Genomic DNA, 16,315 nt, shown 5'->3' on the forward strand with positions numbered 1-16,315 from the left:
GCTTTTCAATGGGGGACCAAACCCTTTATGATCCAGGAAATGCATGCCCATATATGGCGCTGCATTGTAGCTCAGATGGAAAGTGCAGGCTTTGCATGCAAGAGGTCGTGGGATCGATTCCCGGTTTGGAGGACTTGGAGTTTTGTATTATAATCCCCACATTGTGTATATCAAAACATGTGTGCTGATCACATGAAGTATTTTCTTGTACCACCCGCCATTTTGAGTTACCATGGCAACGTTATAAACGACGTTTTTTCTCCTTATTTGAGGCACATCCCAGTACAGGACTTTGACCAAACTGACAGAGTACAATCACCCGGTGATACTGAACACAACCATGCTAGCGGCTAATGGTTAGCATGTTGCTAACCGGAAGTAGCTATAAGAAGCTTGTACAAACTCCTGCTTTACAGATTTGGTAAATTTTAGGATTTTCTCCCTTTTAGGCACTTCTCAGTACAGGATTTCAAACCAAACTAACAGAGTAACATCACCCGGTGATACTGAACACAACCATGCTAGCGGCTAACCGTTAGCATGTTGCTAACCAGAAGTAGCTTTGGGAAGGTCCTACCAACTGCTGCTTAGCCAGAGTTCTTCTGCCTTTACAGACAGAGAGAGGGCTGCAGCTGTCAGTGAGTCTCCATGACAACGCTGCTAGCAAGAGGCTCCTAGGAGGTCCATTGACTTAACATGGCACCTTTTGACGGCCGCTGCGAGGGCTGTGAAGACCGTAGGAAGCTGATATTCGCAGTGTTGCTGCCTGTTGCTATTTCTGACGGTATGGTACGCACCAAGTGGCAGGCGCCTTGCTAAATTTCTTCAGAAATTTTTCTAGTTAATATTATTCTTTATTATTCCACGATTAATGCGGCCAGAACCATAGCGTGCACCCCCAAGATATAGGTACCAAAACTTGTGGCTCGGTCGGGAATAGTGTGCTACTACTTTTATTGGGGTTTCGAGTTACCATGGCAACATAATTAGCGAAAAAACCACCCCCAAAAAACCCATATTAATCAATGGAGTCGGGTAGAAAGAAAGCCTCAAAAAAGCCTCCAAATGACCATTTTCAATGCTGTACTGTTTCGTCATGCTTTCACCTACGAACACCGTTTAACTTCCAGTTTGTAGATATATCTGTGACCTACTCAGAAGTGAAAACGGGATGTGGATATCTTTTATCGTCTCTTCACAGTTACTCCTCAAAGCTCATGTCCGAAAATCAGCGAAATCATCGTTTACAATGAAAGTCAATGACGGAATTCTCCAACCGCTAGAGTGGGCCACTCTAGCTTTTTAAAAGATTTCAAACTCCGAACAACTTGACCTTTCTCGCTCAATTTTCACTCTACGTAGACAAATTATACATCAAAACGTAGGTATTTTTGTCAGGATTCGGGAAATGTAACCCTCATTGGTGTGGCATTTATAGATTTTTCGCAAATCACCTCAGAGCGACACAAACCCGAAACCTCCCCCATTCATTTCCTATGGAGCGGTTTTGAAAAATGACGTCTAAAAATCCAAAACATCACATGTTTTCGCATCGTCGCTACTCCTAAACCGTGTTATGTATAGACATGAGACTTTCACACATGAATGTCCCAACCCTTCTGGCACTCAAGAAAAATGAATTTTGTGGATAACTGTTATGGTTTTTCCACAGGAACAATTTGTTCGGGAGTAGCGAATGTGCAAAATCCTGAAATCGCTTTGGAGCTGCATTTTCCCACATCATCCACTTTTTTACAATCGTCGCTGTGCCTACACCGATTTTTGTAAAAATATGAAAATGAGCTACATGGTCATCAAAAGCCTGCTGATACTCACAGTGAAAGAATTATTTTGATATCTCTTATACTTTTTTAGCCAGAGCGATTTGTTCGGGATCATTTTCAGAGGATTTCTGAAATTTCATAAAAATGTCCTTTAGATCATAATTTTTTACGCCTTTATTAATCTTTTTCCAGCAAAAACCGATAGCAAGTCTTCTTCCCCTATCCTTTACGAAATAAACACAGAAAAAATTACGTCTCTACCATTTACGGTTCCGGAGAAATCGTGCGTTGTTCGAGGCAAAGTTCTCCATTATAATCCAATAGGCAGACTTGGACACCAAGTGTCTGCACTTTTTTAGACTGGCCGCTGCAGCTGTGTCAGTGAGTTTCCATGACGACGGAACTCTGAGGGCCAGTGGGAGACGTTCCATTGAGATAGAATGGCAACTTTCGACGCCAGCTGCAGCGGCTGTGATTAATGTAGAAATCTGAAATTCGCACAGTCACTTCCTCTTAACATTTTAAAATTTTAAAGTGACTTTCAGCCATGTGTCAGTTTTCTGTGCCATTTTGGATGTCACATGCTTTCCTACTGGGCCTTTGCTTCCAACAGGACCTGGCATGATTCCCAGACACGACTCAATTGGCCAATACAGCACCACCCACCTGTGGGAAATGGTGCTACACATCATTTTGGTCAAATGTTGAGTTCTGGGCCCAGATGTAGTGAGGCTGAGTTGCTAAAGGAGGCCAATATGACCCATGAAGATTGGTCACGTTTGGTGACATTAAGTATTGGCACCCCTATTTGAGGCACTTCCCAGTACAGGATTTGGACCAAACTGACAGAGTACAATCACCCGGTGATACTGAACACAACCTTGTTAGCGGCTAACGGTTAGCATGTTGCTAACCGGAAGTAGCTCTAGGAAGGTCTCACCAACTTCTGCTTCACATAGTTTGTTCTTCCTTTAGAGAGAAAGCTCCACAAGAAATTTGGGCTACGTCGCATAAAGCATCTCCAAGCTATGAGGTGTCAAACATCCAATGCTTTTCAATGGGGGACCAAACCCCTTATGGTCCCAGTAATGCATGCCCATATATGGTGCTACAGTATAGCTCAAATGGAGAGTGCAGGCTTCGCATGCAAGAGGTCGTGGGATCGATTCCCGGTATTGAACATTTTGAGTTTTGTATTATAATCCCCACAGTGTGAATATCAAAACATGTGTGCTGATCCCATGAAGTATTTTTTGTACCACCCGCCATTTTGAGTTACCATGGCAACGTTATAAATGACGTATTTTCTTCCTATTTGAGGCACATCCCTTTACAGGATTTGGACCAAACTGACAGAATACAATCACCCAGTGATACTGAACACAACCATGCTAGCGGCTAACGGTTAGCATGTTGCTAACCGGAAGTAGCTCTAGGAAGCCTGTACAAACTTCTGCTTGACATATTTGGTGAATTTTAGGATTTTCTCCCTTTTTAGGCACTTCTCAGTACAGGATTTCAACCAAACTAACAGAGTAACATCACCTGGTGATACTGAACACAACCCTGCTAGCGGCTAACCGTTAGCATGTTGCTAACCAGAAGTAGCTTTGGGAAGGTCCTACCAACTGCTGCTTAGCCAGAGTTCTTCTGCCTTTACAGACAGAGAGGGCTGTAGCTGTCAGTGAGTCTCCATGACAACGCTGCTAGCAAGAGGCTCCTATGACTTAACATGGCACCTTTCAACGGCAGCTGCGAGGGCTGTGAAGACCGTAGGAACCTGAAATTCGCAGTGTTACTTCCTGTTGCTATTTCTGACGGTACGGTACGCACCAAGTGGCAGGCGCCTTGCTAAATTTCTTCAGAAATTTTTCTAGTTATTCTTAATTTTTCTTCCGTCACGATTAATGCGGCCCGAACCGTAGCGAGCACCCCCACAATATAGGAATCAAAACGTGTGGCGCGATTACGAGATGTGTGCTGGTACTTTTATTGGGATTTCGAGTTACCATGGCAACAAAATTAGCGAAAAACCACCCCCAAAAAACCCATAGGAATGAATGGAGTCGGGTAGAAAGAAAGCCTCAAAAAAGCCTCCAAATGACCATTTTCAACGCTGTACTGTGTCGTCATGCTTTCACCTACGAACACCGTTTAACTTCCAGTTTGTAGATATATCTGTGAACTACTCAGAAGTGAAAACGGGATGTGGATATTTGTTATCGTCTCTTCACAGTTACTCCTCAAAGCTCATGTCCAAAAATCAGCTAAATCATCGTTTACAATGAAAGTCAATGACGGAATTCTCCAACCGCTAGAGTGGGCCACTCTAGCTTTTTTAAAGATTTCAAAACTCCGAACAACTTGACCTTACTCACTCAATTTTCACTCTATGTAGACAAATTATACATCAAAACGTAGGTATTTTTGTCAGGATTCGGGAAATGTAACCCTCATTGGTGTGGCATTTATAGATTTTTCGCAAATCACCTCAGACCGACACAAACCCGAAACCTCCCCCATTCATTTCCTATGGAGCGGTTTTGAAAAATGACGTCTAAAAATCCAAAACATCACATGTTTTCGCATCGTCGCTACTCCTAAACCGTTTTATGTACAGACATGAGACTTTCACACATGAATGTCCCAACCCTTCTGGCACTCAAGAAAAATTAATTTTGTGGATAACTGTTACGGTTTTTCCACAGGAACAATTTGTTCGGGAAGTAGCGAATGTGCAAAATCCTGAAATCGCTTTGGAGCTGCATTTTCCCACATCATCCACTTTTTTACATCGTCGCTGTGCCTACACCGATTTTTGTAAAAATATGAAAATGAGCTACATGGTCATCAAAAGCCTGCTGATACTCACAGTGAAAGAATTATTTTGATATCTCTTATACTTTTTTAGCCAGAGCGATTTGTTCGGGATCATTTTCAGAGGATTTCTGAAATTTCATAAAAATGTCCTTTAGATCATAATTTTTTACGCCTTTATTAAACTTTTTTCCAGCAAAAACCGATAGCAAGTCTTCTTCCCCTATCCTTTACGAAATAAACACAGAAAAAATTACGTCTCTACCATTTACGGTTCCGGAGAAATCGTGCGTTGTTCGAGGCAAAGTTCTCCATTATAATCCAATGGGACTTATTGTGACCAAAGTGTCTGCACTTCGGCCACTGCAGGTGTGTCAGTGAGTTTCCATGACGACGGAACTCTGAGGGCCAGAGCTAGACGCTCCATTGAGATACAATGGCAACTTTCATCGCTCACTGCAGTGGCTGTGATTAATGTAGAAATCTGAAATTCGCACAGTCACTTCCTCTTAACATTTTAAAATTTCCATGTGACTTTCAGCCATGTGTCAGTTTTCTGTGCCATTTTGGATCAAACCACTTATGTTTCCAATAATGCATGCCCATATATGGCGCTACAGTGTAGCACAGATGGAAAGTGCAGGCTTTGCATGCAAGAGGTCGTGGGATCGATTCCCGGTATGGAAAACTTGGAGTTTTGTGTTATAATCCTCACAGTGTGAATATCAAAACATGTGTGCTGATCCCATGAAGTATTTTTTGTACCACCCGCCATTTTGAGTTACCATGGCAACGTTATAAATGACGTTTTTTCCCCCTATTTGAGGCACATCCCAGTACAGGATTTGGACCAAACTGACAGAGTACACTCACCCAGTGATACCATACACAACCATGTTAGCGGCTAACGGTTAGCATGTTGCTAACCGGAATTAGCTCTAGGAAGCCTGTACAAACTTCTGCTTGACAGATTTGGTGAATTTTAGGATTTTCTCCCTTTTTAGGCACTTCTCAGTACAGGATTTCAACCAAACTAACAGAGTAACATCACCCGGTGATACTGAACACAGCCATGCTAGCGGCTAACCGTTAGCATGTTGCTAACCGGAAATAGCTTTAGGAAGGTCCTACCAACAGCTGCTTAGCCAGAGTTCTTCAACCTTTACAGACAGAGAGGGCTGTAGCTGTCAGTGAGTCTCCATGACAACGCTGCTAGCAAGAGGCTCCTAGGAGGTCCATTGACTTAACATGGCACCTTTCAACAGCCGCTGCGAGGGCTGTGAAGACCGTAGGAAGCTGAAATTCGCAGTGTTACTTCCTGTTGCTATTTCTGACGGTACGGTACGCACCAAGTGGCAGGCGCCTTGCTAAATTTCTTCAGAAATTTTTCTAGTTATTCTTTATTTTTCTTACATCACGATAAATGCGGCCCGAACTGTAGCGAGCACCCCCACGATATAGGTATCAAAACTTGTGGCTCGATTACGAGATGTGTGCTAGTACTTTTATTGGGGTTTCGAGTTACCATGGCAACAAAATTAGCGAAAAACCACCCCCAAAAAACCCCATAGGAATGAATGGAGTCGGGTAGAAAGAAAGCCTCAAAAAAGCCTCCAAATGACTGTTTTCAACGCTGTACTGTGTCGTCATGCTTTCACCTACGAACACCGTTTAACTTCCAGTTTGTAGATATATCTGTGAACTACTCAGAAGTGAAAACGGGATGTGGATATCTTTTATCGTCTCTTCACAGTTACTCCTCAAAGCTCATGTCCGAAAATCAGCGAAATCATCGTTTACAATGAAAGTCAATGACGGAATTCTCCAACCGCTAGAGTGGCCCACTCTAGCTTTTTTAAAGATTTCAAAACTCCGAACAACTTGACCTTACTCGCTCAATTTTCGCTCTACGCAGACAAATTATACATCAAAACGTAGGTATTTTTGTCAGGATTCGGGAAATGTAACCCTCATTGGTGTGGCATTTATAGATTTTTCGCAAATCACCTCAGAGCGACACAAACCCGAAACCTCCCCCATTCATTTCCTATGGAGCGGTTTTGAAAAATGACGTCTGAAAATCCAAAACATCACATGTTTTCGCATCGTCGCTACTCCTAAACTGTTTTATGTACAGACATGAGACTTTCACACATGAATGTCCCAACCCTTCTGGCACTCACAAAAAAGGAATTTTGTGGATAACTGTTACGGTTTTCCCGCAGGAACAATTTGTTCGGTAGTAGCGAATGTGCAAAATCCTAAAAACGCTTTGGAGCTGCATTTTACCACATCAACCACTTTTTTACATCGTCGCTGTGTCTACACCGATTTTTTAAAAAATATGAAAATGAGCTACATGGTCATCAAAAGCCTGCTGATACTCATAGTGAAAGAATTATTTTGATATCTCTTATACTTTTTTAGTTACAGCGATTTGTTCGGAACCGTTTTAAGAGGATTTCTGAAAATCCATAAAAATCCCATTTACATCATAATTTTTTACGCCTTTATTAAACTTTTTCCAGCAAAAAACCGATAGCAAGTCTTCTTCCCCTATCCGTTACGAAATAAACACAGAAAAAATTACGTCTCTACCATTTACGGTTCCGGAGAAATCGTGCGTTGTTCGAGGCAAAGTTCTCCATTATAATCCAATGGGACTTATTGTGACCAAAGTGTCTGCACTTCGGCCGCTGCAGGTGTGTGAGTGAGTTTCCATGACGACGGAACTCTGAGGGCCAGAGGAAAAAGCTCCATTGAGATACAATGGCAACTTTCATCGCTCACTGCAGCGGCTGTGATTAATGTAGAAATCTGAAATTCGCACAGTCACTTCCTCTTAACATTTTAAAATTTTCATGTGACTTTCAGTCATGTGTCAATTTTCTGTACCATTTTGGATATCACATGCTTTCTTATTGGACCTTTGCTTCCAACAGGACCTGGCATGATAACCAGACACGACCCAATTGGCCAATACAGCACCACCCACATGTGGGAAATGGCACTACACACCATTTTGGTCAAATGTTGAGTTCTGGGCCCAGATGTGGTGAGGCTGAGTTGCTAAAGGAGGCCAATGTGACCAATGAACTTTGGTCACGTTTGGTGACATTAAGTATTGGCACCCCTATTTGAGGCACTTCCCAGTACAGGATTTGGACCAAACTGACAGAGTACACTCACCCGGTGGTACTGAACACAACCTTGTTAGCGGCTAACGGTTAGCATGTTGCTAACCGGAAGTAGCTCTAGGAAGGTCTCACCAACTTCTGCTTCACAGAGTCTGTTCTTCCTTTAGAGAGAAAGCTCCACAAAAAATTTGGGCTACGTCGCATAAAGCATCTCCAAGCTATGAGGTGTCAAACATCCAATGCTTTTCAATGGAGGACCAAACCCATTATGGTCCCAATACTGCATGCCCATATATGGAGCTACAGTATAGCTCAGAGGGAGAGTGCAGGCTTACCATGCAAGAGGTCGTGGGATCGATTCCCGGCGTGGGAGACTAAGAGTTTTGTATTATAATCCCCACATTGTGTATATTAAAACATGTGTGCTGATCCCATGAAGTATTTTTTTGTACCACCCGCCATTTTGAGTTACCATGGCAACGTTATAAACGACGTATTTTCTCCCTATTTGAGGCTCATCCCAGTACAGGATTTGGACCAAACTAACAGAGTACACTCACCCAGTGATACCATACACAACCATGTTAGCAGCTAACGGTTAGCATGTTGCTAACCGGAAGTAGCTATAAGAAGCTTGTACAAACTCCTGCTTGACAGATTTGGTGAATTTTTGGATTTTCTCCCATTTTAGGCACTTCTCAGTACAGGATTTCAACCAAACTAACAGAGTAACATCACCCGGTGATACTGAACACAACCATGCTAGCGGCTAACCGTTAGCATGTTGCTAACCAGAAGTAGCTTTGGGAAGGTCCTACCAACTTCTGCTTAGCCAGGGTTGTTCTGCCTTTACAGACAGAGAGGGGCCTGCAGCTGTCAGTGAGTCTCCATGACAACGCTGCTAGCAAGAGGCTCCTAGGAGGTCCATTGACTTAACATGGCACCTTTCGACGGCCGCTGCGAGGGCTGTGAAGACCGTAGGAAGCTGAAATTCGCAGTGTTTCTTCCTGTTGCTATTTCTGACGGTACGGTACGCACCAAGTGGCAGGCGCCTTGCTAAATTTCTTCAGAAATTTTTCTAGTTCTTTATTATTCTTCCTTCACGATAAATGCGGCCCGAACCATAGCGTGCACCCCCACAATATAGGCATCAAAACCTGTGGCTCGATCTCGAGATGTGTGCTACTACTTTTATTGGAGTTTCGAGTTACCATGGCAACAAAATTTGCGAAAAACCAACCCCCAAAAAACCCATAATAATCAATGGAGTCGGGTAGAAAGAAAGCCTCAAAAAAGCCTCCAAATGACCATTTTCAACGCTGTACTGTGTCGTCATGCTTTCACCTACGAACACCGTTTAACTTCCAGTTTGTAGATATATCTGTGACCTACTCAGAAGTGAAAACTGGATGTGGATATCTTTTATCGTCTCTTCACAGTTACTCCTCAAAGCTCATGTCCAAAAATCAGCGAAATCATCGTTTACAATGAAAGTCAATGACGGAATTCTCCAACCGCTAGAGTGGCCCACTCTAGCTTTTTTAAAGATTTCAAAACTCCGAACAACTTGACCTTACTCGCTCAATTTTCACTCTATGTAGACAAATTATACATCAAAACGTAGGTATTTTTGTCAGGATTCGGGAAATGTAACCCTCATTGGTGTGGCATTTATAGATTTTTCGCAAATCATATCGGACCGACACAAACCCAAAACCTCCCCCATTCTTTTCCTATGGAGCGGTTTTGAAAAATGACGTCTAAAAATCCAAAACATCACATGTTTTCGCATCGTCGCTACTCCTAAACCGTTTTATGTACAGACATGAGACTTTCACACATGAATGTCCCGACCCTTCTGGCACTCACAAAAAAGGAATTTTGTGGATAACTGTTACGGTTTTTCTGTAGGAACAATTTGTTCGGGAGTAGCGAATGTGCAAAATCCTAAAAACGCTTTGGAGCTGCATTTTCCCACATCAACCACTTATTTACATCGTCGCTGTGTCTATACCGATTTTTGTACAAACATAAAAATGTGCTGTATGGTCTTCAAAAGCCTGGTGATACTCATGGTGAAAGAATTATTTTGATATCTCTTATACTTTTTGAGTTACAGCGATTTGTTCGGGACCCTTTTTATAGGATTTCTGAAAATCCATAAAAATGCCATTTAGATCATAATTTTTTACACCTTTATTAAACTTTTTCTAGCAAAAAACGATAGCTTTTCTTCTTCCCCTATCCGTTACGAACTAAACGCAGAAAAAATTACGTCTCTACCATTTACGGATGAAGAGATATCGAGCGTTGTTCGGGGCAAAGTTCTCCATTATAATCCAATGGGACTTATTGTGAGCAAAGTCTCTACACTTCGGTAGACTGGCCGCTGCAGGTGTGTCAGTGAGTTTCCATGACGACGGAACTCTGAGGCCCAGAGGGAGACGCTCCATTGAGATACAATGGCAACTTTCATCGCTCACTGCAGTGGCTGTGATTAATGTAGAAATCTGAAATTCGCACAGTCACTTCCTCTTAACATTTTAAAATTTTCATGTGACTTTCAGCCATGTGTCAGTTTTCTGTGCCATTTTGGATTTTACATGCTTTCCTATTGGGCCTTTGCTTCCAACAGGACCTGGCATGATGCCCAGACACGACCCAATTGGCCAATACAGCACCACCCACATGTGGGAAATGGCGCTACACACCATTTTGGTCAAATGTTGAGTTCTGGGCCCAGATGTGGTGAGGCTAAGTTGCTAAAGGAGGCCAATCTGACCCATGAACTTTGGTCACGTTTGGTGACATTAAGTATTGGCACCCCTATTTGAGGCACTTCCCAGTACAGGATTTGAACCAAACTAACAGAGTACACTCACCCAGTGATACCAAACACAACCATGTTAGCGGCTAACGGTTAGCATGTTGCTAACCGGAAGTAGCTCTAGGAAGGTCTTACTAACTTCTGCTTCACAGAGTCTGTTCTTCCTTTAGAGAGAAAGCTCCACAAGAAATTTGGGCTACGTGGCATAAAGCATCTCCAAGCTGTGAGGTGTCAAACATCCAATGCTTTTCAATGGGGGACCAAACCCGTTATCATCCCAATACTGCATGCCCATATATGGCGCTACAGTATAGCTCAGAGGGAAAGTGCAGGCTTTGCATGCAAGAGATCGTGCGTTCGAAACCCGGCGTGGGTGACTAAGATTTTTGTGTTATAATCCCCACAGTGTATATTAAAACATGTGTGCTGATCCCATTAAGTATTTTTTTGTACCACCTGTCATTTTGAGTTACCATGGCAACGTTATAAACGACGTGTTTCCTAAACTTTCAAGCCTCCATTGTTTTCCTCCAAATCTGATTATGGTCATGGTGGTCAAGCACCTCAATCTTAGTTTCATCACACCACAGGACAATCCTAATACAATTGGTACAGGACTTTTCCCTCTGTTGATAATGACACAAAAATGGTGATCTTAGAGAATGTAAACATGAATTTGAAAAAAGTTCAGATTTATCTCTGCTCCCTTCCCTGATAACAAAAAGAAACAAAAAAACTGTCTTTATATCTAATTTGAACAATCACCACACATATTACTTTTGTTGTGGTTACAAAAAGAAGCCATCTGCAAATATTTCCTGAATATAAGGAAACAGTGGCAATAAGTGCAGCTTTATCTTAGTGCCATTTTTTCTGACTTATGCTTATTTTTCCTGCAGGTAAGTTATCGAGCCAGACAGAGCAGGACTCATCTGGCCATAGTCAAGATAATTGCAGTCTGGGTGCTGGCCTTTGTCCTGTATGGGCCAGCCATCATATTCTGGGAGCTGGTGGTCGGCAGAAGTCGCGTGCCAAAGGATGAGTGTTTTGCTGAGTTCCATTACTCTTGGTTTTTTTTGCTAATTGCCTCTATGCTGGAGTTTTTCTTGCCTTTATTCTTAGTGGCTTTCTTTAACCTCAGCATTTACCTCAGTTTACGCAGAAGGTGGCACCTCCATAGGGAGGCACAGCTTCAGCAACGGCTTCAGGCAAGTGAGCCTGCCTCTGCCCAGGGGGAAAGCATCCCTCTGTCCCACAACTGGAGAATTCGGAAAAAACTGCCCGGAAGACGGCCCATCCATTCTCAGACCTCCTCCCCATGTTTGGGTGAGCCGGATCCCTACAGCAGCAGGGCTGCTCAGCCTATCCGTCTGTCCAGGGATAAGAAAATTGCTAAGTCCCTTGCAATCATAGTATGTGTGTTTGTCATCTGCTGGGCACCATACACCCTCCTGATGATCATCCGTGCTGCCTGCAAAGAGCGATGCATCCAACATCACTGGTATGAGGTTACCTTCTGGCTCCTGTGGCTTAATTCGGCTATTAACCCATTCCTATACCCTCTGTGCCACAGTAGCTTCCGCAGGGCCTTCAGCAAGGTTCTCTGCTCAAAGAGGAACACAACTCCGCCTTCATCGGTGCCAATGACACGCAGAAACCCATGAGAATAAATGCAGAATAAACAAATGTGTCCAACTGTTGGTGACAAGGTTCATAGTTTGTCTAAAACTGTTTTTTGTTGTTGTTGTTTTGTGTGTGAATTGAATTCTGCACCGCAGCATATATTTTCTTCTATCATTTATTCAACAGAAATTAAATGCTTTTCCATGTGGATATTTACAACAATAACATCATTATTTATTTACCAGAAAGAGATGGACAGCTTAATTAGTTATTTGTCAGTTGTACAAAACAAAGGACATCTTTCTTGTGATATATTGAAAAAAACATATACAATGGAGTTATAAAATATGTTAATTTATTCACTGTTTGTGTCAGTGTCTGTATTAGCAGAATGTGCCATTTACAGTGTATCCTTCTTACAATTGTATTTTTCAGTGTTTAAGGTGTTTCCCCCTTGCCTAAACCGGATGATAACAGGCCAACATCCCCCTCCGCTGTTAATGAGGAATGGAAACAATGCAGTGCCCTTTTCATATGTTGTTACTCTACAACTACAGGCATAAATACTGTCAAGTTGCCGCAGAATCAGTGGTGTGGTGAGCTCGTCCATATTCAATGTTATTCACAAATTAATATACAATGTGGACATTAAAAATACTAAGAAAAACAGATAACATAAAAGCACTGTAAATGTACAATTGGATTGTGTTCTCTTTATTAAAGGCTCAAGCATTTATGTACCGAATGAGGAAAATAAAGTAAGAATTATTGCTTACGACGAGCCAAGTAGAGGCTGACACTGGGCAGATGAAAACGACGGGTGGATCCGCTTTGGCTTCATTAGAGCAGTGAAAACTGTGGTGTATCATCTTCTGAGCGCAGCGATCAAAAAATACATGCATGATAAGTGCTACGGATGTAACAATGACCGTCCTAGTTTGAGAGACAATGTTTCATCAATTCCTTTCAACAGTTTCTAAACGCTCACAACATCTATCAAGACAATAGCATAGTCAACGCTGTACGAATTGACGCTATCCAAGTAGTTACTTTATTCAATCGATGAGGGGTATGATCAGCTGGTTCAAGAAAACCATGAAATAAAAGATCAACTTGAAGCCATCACGCAGTACTGCCAGGGGTCTTGAAACCAATACATGCATGTTTTCCCTTGTCTTTCTTTAATATATATTACATGAGTGTTTTCTACAATTAGTTAGTGATATATTAAATTAGTTAGTGACATCGTATTAAAAGAACGTCTTTCTTCATATTAAATGAGTGTTTTTTACAATTAATTTGTGATATATTAAAGTAGTATTTTCTGCAATTAGTTTATATCGTATTAAAAGAATGTCTTTCTCTAAATATTAAATGACTGTTTCTACAATTAGTTTGTGATATAATAAATTAATGTAATTTCTTTCTGGTGATGTTAATAAAAAGTGTATAAAACCCAACCGCATTCCTCCTGTCCTTCATATCAATATCTAAAAGCCGTCAGACTATGAATACTTAAAGGCTACAGGATAGAAGACTTTACTCTTTAGAATCAAAATAAACCTTTATAAACAATAAACAGTTTAGACACATAAACGTCTTGCCCATCTGGAATCTGTAAATAAAAACACAAACACCATTTTACACGCAAACTCTGTTCGCTCAGCCAGAACCCTGCAATGGAATCCTTCACTTCTCCCCTCAAAGCTCATGTACTTACTGGGTTGATAAATGCTGCAAAGACCAAAATCCGTCCATACACTGCGCCGGTCACTTTCTCACTGTTAGGTTCATGAGTTGACTTGGGGAGGAAGCAGTTAAAACAATACTCAGCTTGTTCGAAGCGCCCGCGCGTGAGAAAGACTGTATCTGTCTCATAAGAATAAGTTCAGTCCACACAGTGTACAGGTCACTTTCTCACTGTCAGGGTCATGAGTTGACTCGGTCAGGAAGCAGTTAAAACAATACTCAGCTTGTTCGAAACGCCCCGGGCGTGAGAAAAAATTAAATGTAATCCTTCACTTCTCCCCTCTAACCAATAACTGATTAACCTCATACTGGCCGGGGCCAGCAGTGTTGCTAAGAATAAGTTCAGTCCTCCACTTCGTTGGCGGGCGCCTTGGCCCTCTGGCGCATTGGTTGGCTTCGGGATTGGGGCGGGTTCCCGGGCGTGCGCCGCCCACTCCCGGCGGCCTCTTCGCGGGGACTGGCACCCCGGGGGGTGGCCGGGGCCCCCGTCGCGGGGGCGGGGCGCCCCTGGGGCTTCTGGCCCCCAGGGCCCATGGCCGGCACCACTTCAGCGGGGCTAGCTGCCGGCGGAGCCCACGGGCTCGTCCCCGCGGCTCTTGAGGGTGTCGGCATTGCGGTGGCTGGGGGATTTCCTCGGGGTCGTCTCTGCTCCTTCCTTGGGGGGGGGTTGCAGATATGAATGGACTGTGAGCTGACGTCACTTCCTGTTTGCGGTAAGGCGTATTGTATCACTTCCTGTTTTCACTGCGTGAGCAACGGTTTGTTGCTCCAGATTCTCTCGCTTTTATCTTTAATCTCTTTGCTGTAACATCTGTTTCTAACACATAAGCACTTTTAAAACATTTTCTGTTGCTGCACATCACGCTTGGGAACTCCTCGTGTTTCACGGTTTGCTCTCTTGGCGTGGTAGAAGGGCGCTAGCCTAGCTTTAGCCTAGCCTAGCTTTAGCTCCACAATGGCTTCCTCTCCTACTATTACTTCAGCTTCTCCGTCTCTGACTAAGTCTCCCCTTATCTCCTGCTCTCTGTGTCAGATGTTTAGCTATTCCTCTGCCTCCTTTAGTGATAATGGTACTTGTAATAAATGTAGTGTTTTTGTAGCTTTGGAGGCGAGGGTGTCAGAATTAGAGTCCCGGCTCTGTGCTATGGAAAGACCAGCTGATAGCCGCCCCTCTGCTAGAGCGGAGCCACATAGACATAGCGTTAGTTCACTTAGTGGTCCTCCAGAAGCACCCGAGCAGCCGGGTAAGCAGGCCGGCTGGGTGACAGTTCGTAGGAAGCATAGCTCTAGATTTCAGCCCCCAGTTCACCACCAACCCATCTGCGTTTCAAACAAATTTTCCCCACTCAGCGACACACCCGCTGAGAAGCCGATCCTGGTTATTGGGAGCTCAATAGTCAGAAACGTGGCACTAGAGACACCAGGGACCATAGTTAAATGCCTGCCAGGGGCCAGAACGGGCGACATAGAATCTTACCTAAAACTGCTGGCTAAGGATAAGCGTAAATACAGTAAGATTGTTATTCACGCTGGCGGTAATGACACCCGATCACGCCGATCGGAGGTCACTAAAGTTGGTGTTGCTTCGGTGTGTGAGTTTGCTAAAGCAATGTCGGACTCCGTAATTTTCTCTGGTCCCCTGCCTGATTTGACCAGTGATGACATGTTTAGCCGCATGTCATCATTCAACCACTGGTTGTCTAGGTGGTGTCCTGAAAACGACGTGGGCTACATTGATAACTGGAGAACTTTCTGGGGAAAACCTGGTCTGATCCGGAGAGACGGCATCCATCCTACTTTGGATGGTGCAGCTCTTCTTTCTAGAAATCTGGCCGGATTTATTAGTCCTCCTAAATGCTGACAACCCAGGGTCCAGACCAGGAAGCAGAGCCGTAGTTTAACACACCTCTCTGCAGCTTCTGTACTGTTACCCATCCATTATCCTATTGAGACGGTGTCTTTCCCACGGCCAAAACTTAACAGATCAAAAACTTATCTAAAAGGAACAAATCATAAAAACCTAATAAAAATCAATACGGTTCACCTTGAACCTAAAAATAAAACAATTAAATGTGGTCTATTAAATATAAGGTCTCTCCCACCAAAGACTTTGTTAGTTAACAAATTGATTTCTGATAAACAGATTGATTTGTTTTGTCTCACAGAAACCTGGCTACAAGAGGACTACGTTAGTATAAATGAGTCAACTTCCTCCAATTATTCAAATTTCCACATTCCCAGATCTGTGGGAAGAGGAGGAGGAGTGGCAACCATCTTTCAGTCTGATTTATTAATTAGTCCCAGGCCAATTAATAACTACAGTTCTTTTGAACATTTAACCCTCAGTTTCCCTCATCCAAACTGCAAAGCAATAAAAC

At 43.0% G+C, this 16,315-nt stretch overlaps 1 protein-coding gene across 1 annotated transcript; it reads left to right on the forward strand.

Moving 5' to 3' along the window:
* Nucleotides 1–11,464: 11,464 nt before the first annotated feature.
* Nucleotides 11,465–13,464, forward strand: LOC118559005 (histamine H3 receptor-like; the record flags this gene model as incomplete). Its single annotated transcript, XM_036129655.1, has 1 exon — nucleotides 11,465–13,464. A coding segment is annotated over one exon (765 nt), but the record flags the coding sequence as incomplete, so codon positions are not given.
* Nucleotides 13,465–16,315: the final 2,851 nt, after the last annotated feature.

This window comes from Fundulus heteroclitus, unplaced genomic scaffold (assembly GCF_011125445.2).
Source record: "Fundulus heteroclitus isolate FHET01 unplaced genomic scaffold, MU-UCD_Fhet_4.1 scaffold_196, whole genome shotgun sequence".
Classification (NCBI taxonomy): Eukaryota; Metazoa; Chordata; class Actinopteri; order Cyprinodontiformes; family Fundulidae; genus Fundulus; species Fundulus heteroclitus.